This window comes from Trichosurus vulpecula, chromosome 3, assembly GCF_011100635.1.
Source record: "Trichosurus vulpecula isolate mTriVul1 chromosome 3, mTriVul1.pri, whole genome shotgun sequence".
Classification (NCBI taxonomy): Eukaryota; Metazoa; Chordata; class Mammalia; order Diprotodontia; family Phalangeridae; genus Trichosurus; species Trichosurus vulpecula.
In genome coordinates this window covers 157,720,616-157,735,212 of record NC_050575.1, presented here as the reverse complement: position 1 = coordinate 157,735,212, position 14,597 = coordinate 157,720,616, and the positions used below count along the sequence as shown (strand labels likewise).

General features: G+C 46.5%; 2 protein-coding genes across 4 annotated transcripts in view; one reads left to right on the top strand and one right to left on the bottom strand.

Moving 5' to 3' along the window:
• Positions 1-5,873, top strand: part of NCOA5 (nuclear receptor coactivator 5) — a 31,013-nt gene extending 25,140 nt beyond the window's left edge. For all 3 annotated transcript variants that reach the window (XM_036748605.1, XM_036748603.1, XM_036748604.1), the window contains 2 exons: positions 996-1,325; positions 2,189-5,873. In XM_036748605.1, coding sequence (XP_036604500.1) covers positions 996-1,325; positions 2,189-2,808 — 950 coding nt within the window. In that variant the 3' untranslated portion in view covers positions 2,809-5,873. The remainder of the gene's footprint in view (positions 1-995; positions 1,326-2,188) is intronic.
• Positions 5,874-6,029: 156 nt separating this feature from the next.
• The window catches only part of SLC12A5 (solute carrier family 12 member 5), a 32,581-nt gene continuing 24,013 nt past the window's right edge, over positions 6,030-14,597 (bottom strand). The window contains exons 19-26 of the mRNA XM_036748602.1: positions 13,815-13,984; positions 12,888-13,019; positions 10,429-10,536; positions 9,677-9,799; positions 9,393-9,589; positions 8,893-8,907; positions 8,510-8,643; positions 6,030-8,169 (exon numbers count right to left, since the gene is read on the bottom strand). Of these exons, the coding sequence (XP_036604497.1) occupies positions 8,078-8,169; positions 8,510-8,643; positions 8,893-8,907; positions 9,393-9,589; positions 9,677-9,799; positions 10,429-10,536; positions 12,888-13,019; positions 13,815-13,984 (971 nt within the window). The 3' untranslated portion in view covers positions 6,030-8,077. The remainder of the gene's footprint in view (positions 8,170-8,509; positions 8,644-8,892; positions 8,908-9,392; positions 9,590-9,676; positions 9,800-10,428; positions 10,537-12,887; positions 13,020-13,814; positions 13,985-14,597) is intronic.

Below are 14,597 nucleotides of genomic sequence, written 5' to 3'. Positions count from 1 at the left end.
TTGTATCATAGTTATTTTTGTATTTGTCCTCCAGTAAATCGGAAGCCTCTTGAGAGCAGAATTTTTTTTAGTCAAATTTTGTTAGGTATCTTCCCCCAATTATCAAGCACTATTTTTTCTCCCCTCCCCAAAAAAGATAAAACAAGCTCTTCTAACAAATATGCATAATCATGCAAAGCAAACTCCCATATTTACCATGTTCAAAAATGTGTGTTTCTTTGGAAGCAGGATCTTTGTTGCATCTTTGTATCTCCAGTACTTTGCACATGGCCTCTCACATAGAAGGTGCTTAATTTTATTGGCTGTGAATCCCACCCAGCCTACCTTTAGGCTAGAAAAAAACTCTTTGTAAACTGAAATGTTAAAGAAACATTAGCTATTTTTATTTTTGTTGCATTTGAATAGTACCTTCTAAGGAACAGTTTAGGTCCTACAAAGCCACATAAGGGGGAATGAGTGAGTTAGGTTGACATTTTAATCTTAGGAGTGCAGTTAGTCCTAATGGAAGGAGTCAGACCTTTGACTCAACTCATGGGCTAGTGGCAGGAGGGGGCTGACATCTGAGGAGGAAGGAAGAAAAGATATTTCAAAGAGTATAGAGACAGAACATTCTGCTTCTGCTCCCCTACAGATGCATTGGCCCCTGGAAAGGCCTCCTGCCTTCTTTCTACTTGCTGGTATTGATAGTGCAACTGTATATCTATTTAAAATTAGTGAGGTATAGAAAAGGAAGTTATTTATGTAACTTTGACTTTTACCATTAACCCTGAGTCAAAAAATACTGAAACCCAGTTCCTTGCAAAGTTATTTATTCTCAACCAAAGTTATCATACACCATTTCCTGGTCTCTCTTTGCTCTTTGTCTTTCCCATCACTATAATGATTTTCTTGTTGGTTTAGGGTCAGGAAAGAGAAAGTGGATACCAGCCCTGAAACTACTCAGAACTGTCAGTAGGAGGAAATAGCTCAAGTGCGTGTGTCGTTCTTTCTCGCAGAGCATCGTAATATGCCCCAAGCAGATGCCATGGTGCTGGTAGCAAGGAACTACGAACGCTACAAGACTGAATCTCGGGAGAAGGAACGAGAGGAAATTGCCAGGCAGGCAGCCAAGATGGCAGATGAGGCCATTATGCAGGAAAGGGAACGAGCAGCAGCAACCCCCATGGAAGAAGGGGTACGAGGAGGCCACCCACCTGCCATCCAGAGCCTCCTCAATCTACTGGCTGATAACAGGTACCTCACTGCTGAAGAAACAGATAAGATCATTAACTATTTACGTGAACGGAAGGAACGGCTTATAAGGAGCAGCACAGACCTTCTGCCAGGTGAGCTGTGCGGCAGGGCCAAGGTGACGTTCTGATTCTGCATTGCTAATCTCCAGATTCAAATGGGAAGGGTGGCACTGACCCATATTCTGGGGGGAATGGGTCATCCAGTATAGTTAAGCAAAACAACACACATTAGCTATGTCTGAAAATGTATGCCTCATTTCACACGTCTAATCCACTGTCTTTGCCAAGAAGTGGAGATGTGTTTCACCATTGTTTTTCTGATGTCATGATTGGTCACTGCATTATCAGAGTTCTGAAGTCTTTCGAGGTTGTTTTCCTTTATATTACTGTGGTTGTAGTGTAAATGGTTCTTCTGCCAACCCTGCTCTCCTTACCCTCCTTACTTATCTACATATATTCCTGATGGAAAAGAGAGCTTTGCTTTGTTATATAACCTCCAATTCTGATCCTTCAATTAATGTTTTTGGAAGAGACAATGTGGTGTAGTGGAAAGAGTACTGGATTTGGAATCTCATTTCTATATTAGACTCCCTTTGTGACCGCATACAAGTCACTTAACTTCTCTGGACCTCAGTTTTCTTCATCTGTAAAATGAGCAGGTTGAACTTAGATGATCTCTAAGGTCCCTGCAAACTCTAAATCCTATGATCCTATGATAGAGGATGGGGCTGAGGCTGTCAACTTCTTGGGCCCACTCCAGTAATTTTCTGTGGGAACTGGGGTGCTTTCTAAAAGCAACAAAGTGGGCCAGTCCTTTGGGGAAGCTTAAGCCATAACCTTTATAGATGAATAATATAAATGTTAAGCATACTCCACACTTTCCCCTCCCTGTGCCTCTTGACACCCCGCCCTTGCCTGGGACTTGAGCTAGAGCCCTTTGTTTTCTGTCTTTTCAGCTACTATTTCCGGCCAACCCCTTGGGGCAACTTCGGGCACTTCACTGAATTCCCAGTCCAGCCTGCCTAGTCCCCAGCCTCTCCAGAGCAGTCAGGCACTCCCTCCGGCTACACCAGCTCCAGCATCAGCCCCCACCCCACAGCAGGAGCTTCAGGCCAAAATCCTCAGCCTCTTTAATAGTGGTGCCGCCACTGCTGCTGCTGCAGCTGTTGTGGCCAACAGCAGTCCTACCCCTGCCACAGCTCCCCCAGCAGGTACACAGAACCAGAATTTTGCCACCTTGGCTAACAACCAGTCTCAGCAGAGATCACAGGCCTCAGGCAACCAGCCTCCAAGTATCTTGGGACAGGGAGGCTCTGCCTGCAACGTAGGCCCCAGGCCCGGGGCTCCATCTCAAGGGCTCTTCGGCCAGTCTTCCAGTCGCCTGGCACCTGCAAGCAATGTTGCTGGCCAAAGGCCAGTGTCCTCCACATATATCAACTTTGATAATCCAAGTGTACAGAAAGCCCTGGACACCCTGATCCAGAGTGGCCCTGCCCTCTCTCACCTGGTGAGTCAAACCACAGCACAGGTGGGACGATCCCAAGCCCCCCTGGGATCCTACCAGAGGCATTACTGATGCTAATCTATCAATCCCACCCTCCCTTCATCCCCACTCCTCCCTCCTTTAACCATTTACCACATTTTTACAGTTTTTCCAAGGGTGCTCCGTCCACCTGACCATATCCATATTGAGTGTCATGAGCCTATATCACCACCTTTCCTTCCCACACCCGGCTCTGTTGATCTCCCTTTATGGGCAGAGTTTGATAGGCTTCAGAGTTTACGGAGCAGAAGAATAAGTGTCCAAGCTGAGTTGGCAATCTCAGTTCCTTGGGCTTAGGGGATGAAGAAGCTGAGGCCTGGGTTTGGCCCTTCTTTGGGCCAGCAGAAATAAGTTTGTGTCCCACTTAGTTTGGAATGTCATTTGTTCATCATGGTCCAGAGCCATTGCCTCTACTCATTCAAACAACCACCAGCCTCCTTAGGAAAGGCAGCATTGAAAGGAAAGCTTGCCAATTTAACACAGCACAAACCTGTATTCTGCAAAGCCTACTCAGGGGAGAATCAAGAAAGCAATTGGCAAACTGGGTTTGAGTAGACACAGTGTCACTGAAGTTGCTTCCTTCCAAGAAAAGAGGCAAAAGCTAGAAGGAGAGAAGCCAATTTGGGGTTTGATAAAATCTTCCCTCAGGGTTTGGGGACAGAATTGGCCACAGTGTAGCCATGGCCATTTCAGCTTGTTCAGGGTTTTTGCATTTAACTTAGCCATCCCCACAGACCAAATAGTTCGCTCACTAACAATTTAGCCCAGATTGTATGCCCATTCCCCAGGTCTCTGTCCTGTAACTAGCCTAGAAGCTTCCCCACAGGTGGTTATCAGGTGGAGGATAGTAAGGAGCCTATAACATAAGCAAATGCAATTCTAGAACCTGGCCCTAGAATTCCATTTTCTCAGAAAAAAAAAAATTTTGAGAGATTAGCTTGGAGAAACAACTGTTCATCTCAACCCACTTCTTTGGTTTTTTGAGGAGAGGAGTTGTGGGCAAGGGATAATTTAAGGGCAGTTCTAGCAGCTGCAGTGCATCTTGGTTTGGACACCCAACCTTCCATTCCCAAGTTTTGAGCCTGAATGAAATTGTTGGTAGGAGAGCATCTGGCTTCTGCTCTCCATTGGCACCAAAGGAAGCTGCTCTTTCCTTGGGGAAATGCTCATTTCATCCCTCTGAGCCAAAGCCTCTGGGGCTTGGGAGGGGCCAAGAGGTTGGGCCTCTAGCTGTGCCAGGGCCTGCAGCTATTTGAACATGGTTTAGAAAACTCAAGGTCCCTTAGGTGGCAGCTTTTTATGTTCCAACCTGTTTGTGTTATATAGTGTTTTTTTTTTCTCTTTGAAGCTCTTGTGTTGTTAATAAGTTAAGAATATTACTTTTTAATTAAAGAAGAAAAATGCGAAAACTGTGTCTGTCCTATTGGATGGTTTTTAGTCTGAATATCTGAAATGGACCTCTCTGGGACATCTCAACATGGAATCAAATAATGATATTACTGATTAAATGGCTTTGAGTGTTGCATTTCATAGTATCCTTACACTAAATGCTACCTTTCAGCTACCCAACCAACCAATCTACTCATCCATTCAAGGTCAGTTGCTATCTTGGGCAGAATATACCAGAAGTTTTTTTAACTTCTGGTACAGCTCACTTAATGATGAACTCTTAATAACTACCTGTAGCAAATACCTGTTAGATAATTATATTTTATACTTAGAATTCTTGTTTCAGCGATAGTTTCTCCCACATGATTCCATACAGACTCTACTCTTGTCCTTTTGGACTTCGTGATTCCCTATTCTTTGTGATGATTATGGGAAGGAGTTTCCAGTGCCCAATTCCTCACCCGCCTGAACAACTTCACCATTTCTCCCTGATCACTCAAAAAGCAGTTAAGATCTTAAGCTGAAATGCGCTTTAGAGATGATGATGTCCAGCCCCTTCCTCTTATGAAGGAGGAAACTGAGGCTCAAGTGGGGAAAAGGGACTTCCTTAGGTCTGCACAACTAGTTTAGATCTCCCAACTTCCAGTCAAGTGCTTTTTCCACTACATCACATTCATTTCTTTGTCCAACGGGATCTAGACTGGCGAAATAGTAGAGTATCCAGAAAAGAAAGCCCAATTCTGGGAAAGGCAATTAGGCCTGGGCCTTTCAGATCCTATGAAACCCATGTCAGTAAGAAAGTCTGCTTCCTTAAAGAAAACAGTGTTCCCCTGAACATCTCTTGCCTTGTTCCCTTTTCTTTCAAATATCAACTTGAGACGCCGCAGGCCATGAAGGGTGTAATAAAATTCTTTTTATTGCATTTTGTGCAGACAAGAGTCTAAAAAATTAATACAGTAAAAGCTATAAAGCATTAAACAGGAGCATTCAACAATTGAAGAGAGAACCGACCCCTCCCTTTTAATATTGGCACAAAAAACACAAAGATAAATACTGAGAAGGAATGCTGAATACCCAAACACTTGCACAGAAAATTAAAGGCAAGCCCAAGAATAAGAATAATAAATACTCTGGTTTTGGTTTGCAACCTGTCCTATTTACAAGGTCTTTAAACTTCTTTGCATTGCCCTGCACAGAGATCTCTAAACACAAAAGCATACTAGTCACTACAAGGCTATTGAAATATTGCACTCAGAATAAAAGTCACTTGGATGGACATAAAACATCAAGCTACAGTGATTATAAAGGTAATTTAATGAATGACTTGTGGGAACATTCATAACAAATATATTGCACATGGAGCACAGAAAAGGGAGGGGAATTTTCAGGGGTCTGAGTTTTTTGTCATCCACAGAAACTCAGCCCATGGGGCTGCTGCTTACGGCTGGGATCTTAGGTCTTGCCAGCTAGGGAGTCTGGGACTAGACGATGCAGCTTAGTGCCCTGATTGATGTTGGCGCTGCCTTTTCTTCAAACCATCCTTAGGCAAAGGTCACACAGTTTCTAGGACTGATCTGTACTAGGACTGCCTTTGGCCAGGGTGACTAGGACTTCATATTTTTCAAGCTCCTGGTCATTTTATGAAATCTGACCTGGGAGCCCTAATGCATCTCCATTCCTGATCAAACTGCCTCCCCCACCCTCCATACATTTTTCTTGCGTCCCACTAAACTATTACCTCAGGCTGGCAAGGGGGGAAGGGAGGAGAGAGGGAGGTCAAACAAGACAAAGGTAGTGTTCAGATGACCTTACTAGGTTCCAAGACCCTGCTGGCTCCCAAACAAGCAAAGGAGAAAAGTACTCTCACAAGATGGAGGGGTGGGGGGGAGCGGATAGCTCGGGAGTGCTCCTGGGATGGGGAGGCACTGCAAGTCACAGAAGTCAGCGTGCAGGAGCAGAACCAGACAAACATGCAGTGCCTTCTGTTCAAACGGGCGCTCTCTGGGGTGGAGGTATGAGGAAGGGTGGCTAGCAGGGTCAGGTCTCACAGAATCACAGCTCCATCTCTGTTAACAGGTGAGGACAGATAGGGCAGTGGAGGAGTGGTTAGGGATGTGGATGAGGCACAAGCGCCGAGAGGAAATTAATTTTGGGTGTCGGCAAGAAACAAGTGAAATTCCAGAGCCAAGAACACATTCAGGCCTCCTACCTTCTTCCTCCCTCTGAAAGTGGAAGTCATGCAGGAGGAGAAACACTCGGCCCCAAGGTCCGCTGCCCAGACTACCTATAGCAGGGCTCGAACAGGTTCGTATCCCCCCCGACGAGAACTTGATAAATGGAGGCGGGTACAAGGACCAAATCTGGAAGCTAGAGAGGCTAGATGCACGGCCTCTCCGGCGGGAATCTGATGCCCCTACCCCCTCAACTTCGCAAGAAGGAAACAATCCCTCATCCCAGAATCTGCTTGGGGCAGCTCCTCCGGCATTTATTCTGAAAACCTGGCCGGAAAGGAATTGGAGGGTGAGGAGAGGAGCAGCTGTGTCAGAGGATGGGAGTAATATTAGGAAGAGGAACGCTGAGGAGGGACACGTAGGGGGCGGTGCTGGCCAGACGCGGGCAAGTCTTTGGCGAGGAGCCCAGGAAGCGGAGGCTGGAGTTGAGGCAGGGGACAAGCCAGGAACCGGCGGGACTGCCCGGGCTACTGCTCCCCAGGTGAAGGCACCGGGGCGGGAAAGGGGGAACTACAGCTCTTGCCCAAGTACATAGGGCCCTCCGCTAGGAGGGAAGCATTCTAAACCCTAAGAGGCCCCGGCCCCAGGGCGAGAACGAGGGGGAGGACAGCGCGCATCTCAGCAACTGCAGCCGTAGTGGAAGCTCAAATCCGCATGAGATGAATCCAAAAAAGTTGGAGACTTCTCTTCCCTGATTACATTTTAGAAGCCGAGTGGCGCAGAGAGGTGAGAGGAAAGAGCGAAAGGGAAAAGAAGATAAAGGGACGGGGTCGCCTGGGAGATCCACTAATACCTAATAGCTAAGAAATCGGAGCTACTTCCTCGACCGTTTGGGCTTAAGCACTTGGAGATCTATATAAACCCAACCTCCTTGTTCCAGATTACTTCCCGTCTTCTGCCTCCTCTCCTTGCCCCCGAGCTGGAGCGCAGCCTCTCCTGTAGGCAAGCTCAGTGCTGGCGTGGAGGAGTTAAGTTCATTGCGCTTCTAGTCACATAAATATGGTCACGTTAAAAATACACGGACTGTCTCCTGTACACTATGTACAGGGGCCCGACTCGGCCCCAGCCCCGCTCCAGACCCCCGGCACTGTCTGTCCTATGGGTTCTGGAGGGTTCTCAAGAAGGCCATGAGGGGATCGGAGAGGCCGCAGCTCTGGCTGGCCGTTGGTTTGCTCCAATGATTTCTCCGGGTGAAGGAGGAGGGGTAAAGCTGAGACTCAGGGACGGGGATTCCTGGCCCAGGGACTAGCTTGCGCCGTCGAGGGTGTGCCAAGACCTGCCCCGAGGCCCCCAGCTCCCAGTGCGGTCGAGCAAGGGAAGTAGTAGCCTCCACCCAGTCTAAGCAGCACAGTCGATTTCTTCTTGTCCCCAGAGCTTCAGCGTCTCCTTAGTTTGGGCAGGGGCGGAGATATAAAAATGGGGAGGGGGCCGGCTCAATCTGTCTCTCGGGGCCCAGTCCCAGATAAGGGGAAGCTGGAAGCAAGTCGAGTCCTCCTTCAGGGAGAGCCAAAGCTCCTAGGTTCAGAGTCCTGCGTCCTGGGGCTGGGCAGCGAGAGGGAGCTTGGGACGCGGGCAGGGAAAGGGAGTCTATGTAAACGGCGGTGGCGGCAGGGACGGCGCAGACGGAGATCCAGTGGTCCAGGGCAGCTGGGCCCCAAGAGCCCGGGAGGGCGTTCCTGCTCTCAGGAGTAGATGGTGATGACCTCACGGCCACCACCTCGCACTAGCATCACCCGGTCCAGGTGCTCTGTGAGGACCTCGAGGAACTCCATGTCTGTGAGCAGGTTCGTCAAGGAGAAAGGCCGGTGACAACGGTCGCTCAGAGAGCCAGGTTTCCCCTCCCACCTCAATCCCTTCGCTCTCCATCAGCTTTCCCAGAACTTTGGGGGCGAAAAAGGATCGCCACTACCCACCAGGGGTCGCCAAGGCTGCTCCAGAGCGCCCGTGTCTCTGTCTGTGGTGCTGAACCCTAATGCCCCTCGTGGACCGAAAGGAACTGCAATGAGCAGCCCTGGGGATAGACCCCATGACCCAAATCCAATCCCTTGCCGATCCCTGAGTCCCTAGCCTAGCCCCCAACCCAGCGCCCTGGCCCTATTTGTCCACCAGGATACAGTTCTCGTCGCCCTTGCGGTTACGAGGCGGCCCCGGCATATTGAGAAGCACCAGCTTGGCGTCCTGCGACTTCTTAACGATGGCCTCATTCAGCCTCACAGCTGTGTGCATGCGTCTCACGTTGGACTGGTTTCTGAGGGAACCCAGGAATAGGTATATGAGCACAGGAAAAAACAGGAAGGGCCTCCCCACCCAGCCCCTTGTCAGGATTTCCCACGGTTAGGGTAAGAGGGGCTAGGGCCCAATAGTGCATGTTGGGTACCCTAAGGAGAGGAGGCCCCCAGGAGAGGCAGAGTTGGGCACTTTGGCTGTTAGAATGGTTAGGGGAGCAAGGACCCTGACCAACCCAAAAAAGAAAGAGGAAAGGGCTCTCAGAACTTACAAGTTCTCCCACTCACTTCAGGCAGCACAAAAGAAACAAGAAGTAGGAAGAGGAAGAGGGAAAGAAGGAAAGGAGAGGTTGTCAGAGCAGGGCCAGTGAGAGGACAATGTGTTTATGAAGCCACCAGCCCCAGCCTTGAGAAGAATATAGGTTCAAGCTTCCTCGATGAAAAATGCACCCCCTAACACTAGACTTCCTGTCTTCAACAACTCTTTGGCTTGATACCTTAGTACCTCACATCTTTACCGCACTTCAAATTTTACAAAGCTCTTTCCTCACAACAACCCCTTTTTAAAAATTAGGAAATTGATTCTAAGAAAGGTTGTGACTTTCCCATGGTCACACAGCTAGTAAGCCAGGCTTTGAACTCAGGTCTCCTGACTCCAAAACCAGCAATCTTTCATAAGTACCTGTAGCTTAGATGCTCAGAAGGGTGAGGCCACCCTCCCCCCAGTCCCTAAACCTTGTTGCCCCACCCAGATTCCCAGACTTGTCCATACGGCTTCATGCTGAAGAAATCCTTGATTCCCTCGGATGAGACTGGGCTGGGTCCTTTGTTTTTCTCAGCCACCACCTTGTCTTTAGTCCAAGTGAGATGCACCTTCTCAGGAGCAGCCTCTCCTCCTTCAGGCTCCTCCCCAGGGGATGGAGAGCTGCTAGGGAAGCTAGGTGCACTTTGGTCATGAATCAGCTGCACCTAGTTGGAGATAGGGGATAGGTGACCCCTGAGTCCTTTCTACCACACCTTCTAAGGCCTGCCTCCTGCCACTTCTCTCCTCCTTACCTCCTCTTCTGGCTTCTCTTCACTGTCCCCTGCAGACTCCTCAGGGACATTGAGCCGAAGTCGAGTGTTAGCTGGGTTCTTCCTCCGAATTGAGCCCCGGGACTCATCTGTAATGCTTTGGATCTGGTGATTAACCAGAGATATGCTTATGTGCTAAGGGCCTAGGCCTCAAACTCCAAGGATACCTAGCACCAATACCCTATCATTCCTCATTCAACCCATTACTCACACTCGATTAGAGTACTCTAAATCCATACCCTTAGAGACAAATTACACAAAACTCATCACTGGCAGCCCACAGGGATCCAATGCCCATACATTAGCCACTCTAGTAAAACCCTACACTCACACTCCAAAAGGATCCAGTTATCATTATTAGAAGAGAACCAAACACCAATACCTCATAACTCACACTTTGGGAGAACCTGCTATCCAACATCCCATGTGCCAAGGCTACTTAGAATCCAAACCAGTCTTGACCCTTTCTGTACCCTTTCAGTTGTCCAGACCAACTTTGTATGCTGTTGGTGTATGCCCAGTGCTGAAAGCAGCATCTAAATGGTTGGGAATACTTGAGTGTGGGTAGTAGTAGAGAAGTCTAGAGAAACTTGGAGTCTAGAGATTTGGAAAACCCATACAAAAGGCTAATGATATCCAATGGGCAGCAGTGAGAAAAAAGGAGCATTAGAGGCCCTAGTACCTCTCTCAGAATGGTTCCGACCATACTTATAGGCCATGCCCCACCTCCTCACCTCTCGCTCTCTCTCATTCTTGGTCAGATGCATTTGCTTGAGTATTTGTGAGCGTTGTTCCATTACCAGTGTCTTCTCATAGGTGTAGGCAGAGATGTCACTCTCATGCTGCCAGGCAATACAAAAAGAAGGACAAAGATTGAGATGAAAGTGAGAACTAGGTTTTTGGGCAGAGCATGTGGAGGGGCTCTGATCCCTGAAACTCCTCTCCTCATAAAAAAATTAACAGGTCAATGTTCCCCCATATACACACACTTATGGTGCACTAGAAGAAATTTAAATTTGTTCAGGTGAGGATAGGAGAGTTCTTGATGGAAGGGATTGTGTCTTTGCTACTCTTTTAATAGAACACCTGTTCCTGGGCAAAAGAGACACCCGTAGGGCATGATTTCAGGGCACAAGGAAGCCCTGCTCCCACTTCACCCTAAAATATGTCTACAACATATGACTAAAGTTATCCCATTAGAATTTCATTCCTTTGAATTCAGCATTTCCTTCCTTCCTGGGTTGCCCTCTTTCCTGGATTAAGGATTACCCTCTCATGAATCCTCAGTTACAGGTATCTATAGTGGAGGCTCTCAAGTAACAAGTTGCCCTGTTAGTTCCATAAGAGGCCCTTTCAGCCAGATAAGGAATGAGTCTGTTTGTACCTGTACTCTGACCAATTTCATTAATGAACCTCAGCACCAGGACCAATAGATCATTACTAGCATTTGAGGAGAGTATAAAAGCCCTAAAACTCTCATAATTCACTCTACCTCTCTACTCTCCCCACTCCCACCCCTGCCACCAACACAGGCTTATTTGCTTCCCAAAGCACAAAGACAGCTCCCACTGGGAACTCCTCTCCTGACCTGCTGACTGAATTAGGCACTCCCAAGCTTTATAGGGCTCGCTGCTACCCAACTTCCCTCCACCTCCCATCTTCCATATCATCATCCTGCATGATCCATTTTCTCTTGCTCTTAACTGCATCCCCTCAAAGCCAGGCTTTCCTAGCCTTGCAAGGTGAAAATTCACTAATCTCATAAACTCATTGTACTAATATACTAATGGAAAGGGCTATAGGAGCTCCCCAGGGCCCTCTCTCCAGTTCCTAAGCCACACAAAAAAATCATTCTAAGGAGGTACCTTCTGGAGACATTATTATTTAGTCTTTCTATCATACTATATTAACTTGTATAAATTAAATAAAAACAAAAAAATGGATGAACAAAATACAAATTGAATTAGTGTAAAAATCTCTCTGGCACCAGTATTATATATGCAATATATATTGATTATTTATATAAAATAGCTTTATACATCTTATTGCCTTTGACCTGGAATGCTGCAATAGCCTTCTAATTGGATGCATGCCTTTAATTGGACCTTACAGCCGCCAAAGCAATTTTTACTAAAGCACAGGTCTCACCATGTCACACACACTCCACTCAATAAACTCTGAAGGTTCACAGTTACCTCTAAGATCAAATATAAACTCTTCTATTTGACATTTAAAGGTTTTCATAACCTGCTCCTGTCTTATCTTTATAATATTTTAAAACATTACTTCCCTCCATGCATTCTACAGTCCAGCTGTACGTGCCTCTAGTTCATCATACCCAACTTTCCATCTCCTATCTCTGTGCTTTTGTCCTACCTCTCCTCAATGCCTGGAATGATCTCCTTCCTCATCTCAGACCTTTATAATACCTGGATTTTCTTAGGACTCAGCTCAATAGCCATCTTCCAGGAGTCCCTACACTTGCCAATGTCTTCTTCTCTAAAGCTACTTTCCATCTATTCTGTATTATCTTATGTGTATTAACTTATATATTTTCTCTCCCATTAGAATATAAGTTCCTTAAGGGTAAGGAACACTTTTGCTTGTTCTTTATAATTCCCAATACTTATCACAGTGCCCATCACATAGCAAACACTTGATAACTGCTTGTTGATTCATTATAAAGAACACACATATATACCAAAAATTCTTCAAAAAGTTAGATTCTAAGAATATTACAAAAATGTCTTCACTCCCTTAAAAGGTTGCTGATAAAATGCAAATCCCCACCATTCCCAGAAGCTAGAACAATGCTGGGCACATAGTAGGCACTTATTGAATTAATTTAAGTAAACAAATGTGTGAATGAAGAAATGGCTATGAATGGAAAAGTGAATGAATGAATAGACAATTGAATGAGTAGGTGGATAGATGAGTGGATGAATGAATGGATTAATGAATGAATGAGTGGGTAAATGAATGAACTGAAATAAATAAGTAGATGAATGAATGAACAGATCAAAGAATGAATGAACAGATCAAAAAAGGAATGAAACAGGAAGGAATAAAGGTGTACGGACATGGATTGGATGATATATAGGGAAAAGGCCAGAGAGCCACAGGCTAATGGAAGAAGGGACTACCCATGGAGTCATGTGAATGAGGGGGTCAAACAAGGAGGACTTTCCCTCACCATCTCCACCACCTCCACCTCTGCTGTAATTCGAAGGTGGTAAAGAAAAGTTGTCAGGTCCTTCTTCATCTGGATGCTATTGTCATCCATCTGTGCCACAGTGAAAATGCGCATCTTGCACTTGCGCCAGACCTGAGGGTGGGGGATGGGGAGTGAGGAGACATAATTCAGAGATAACGAGATACCTCCTAGAGGGAGACATTGGAAGAGATGCCCAGGCTCCCACACCACAGGGCAGAAAAGGGAGTTATGGGTAAAATTCAGTGGCAAAAGTAATCCCTGTCTTGATCCCACCTAACCAAAAAGATCTCTCAGATTTATGCCTAAGGTTCCTAAGCATTCTCTCCAGGATCCTTTGGAGAGGCACTTCAGATTAGTAGAAAGAGCAAAGGACTAGAGGTTAAGAGACTTCTAGTCCTGGCTCTGCCAAATACTTTAATCAGACACACCCTATTACAATTATCTTGATAATTGCTTTAATTTGGGCAAGTAAATTGCCATTACTGGGCCTCAGCTTTCTTGTCTGTTAAAAGAGATATTTGGTCTAGACTAAAGGTTCACTAAGGGTCCTTTCCATCACTGACATTCTATTCAATGGGTCCTCCTAGTTTGGGCATCTTATAATCTAAGGTCCCTTCCAAATCCAATTTCTATAACTATCTATATATTTATCAGCTACTTTCCTAAGAGGAGTCCTCAGGAGATCTCTGGGTACCTGGAAGAATAAAGAGATACTAAAAGGGCAGAAAGGAGGCATGGAAGTGTGACTGAAGAAGGAGATACAGCTCAATTTCTCCTCCTTTGAAGTGTTTTTTTTTCCAGTTTCCAAATTCCCTGCTTCACTACCTAGCCCATTTTCCAACCCCCACACATCATCTCTTCTTCTATACTCCCAGCACCCCCCACCTCATCACCATAAACACAGACCTTGTGGTGCTTCAATAGGAAAGGCAGTAGCATGAGCATGCCACCATCATGCACAATCCACCAGACATCAATGCTGCCCTCAGAAAAGCGCTCAGGATTCCCAGGGAACATGGATACGTTCTTGGTGACGAGCAGTGCCAAATGTCCAGCTGTGGTCTCCCGAACCAGCTCTGGGATGACAGTATCAACGTGAGCCTCAGGCCTGGGGCTCTGAAGGCTGAGTGCCCTCCTCCCTCTGAATCCCATAGATGGCTACCTTCCCCTCCAAATGTAACTATATTGATCACAGCTCCCTTGGAGCTTCCCCTCCAAATATGACTATATTGATCACTGTTCCCTTGGAGCCTGCTTCCAGCCTGCTCAACCATAGCACTAAACCAGGGGTCAGAAGCCTGGAGTTCCAGTTCCAGGTCCATGATTTATTTACTCTGTGGCCTTGCGCAGAACATTTAACCCCCCCCCCCCAGCTCAATTTCTCCTTATGCAAAATGAGAATAACAATCCCTGCCCTAGAGGCTTGTTGTGAGGCTGAAATGAGAGCTATATGAAAGCTCTTTGCAAAGTATGATAAACAGGATTATTCAGCATCTGTGAGCTATATTTATTTGCCTTCAGCCTAGTGTATACCATGTCCACTGTGCCTTGTAAATCATCCCCTGAGGCACAGAGACAAAGATAGAAAGGCAGGAGGAAGAATAGTAATAACTGACATTTATATTTCTCTTTAAGGTTTGAAAAGCATACATTATCCCATCAGAACCTCACAACTGTCCTGTGAGATCG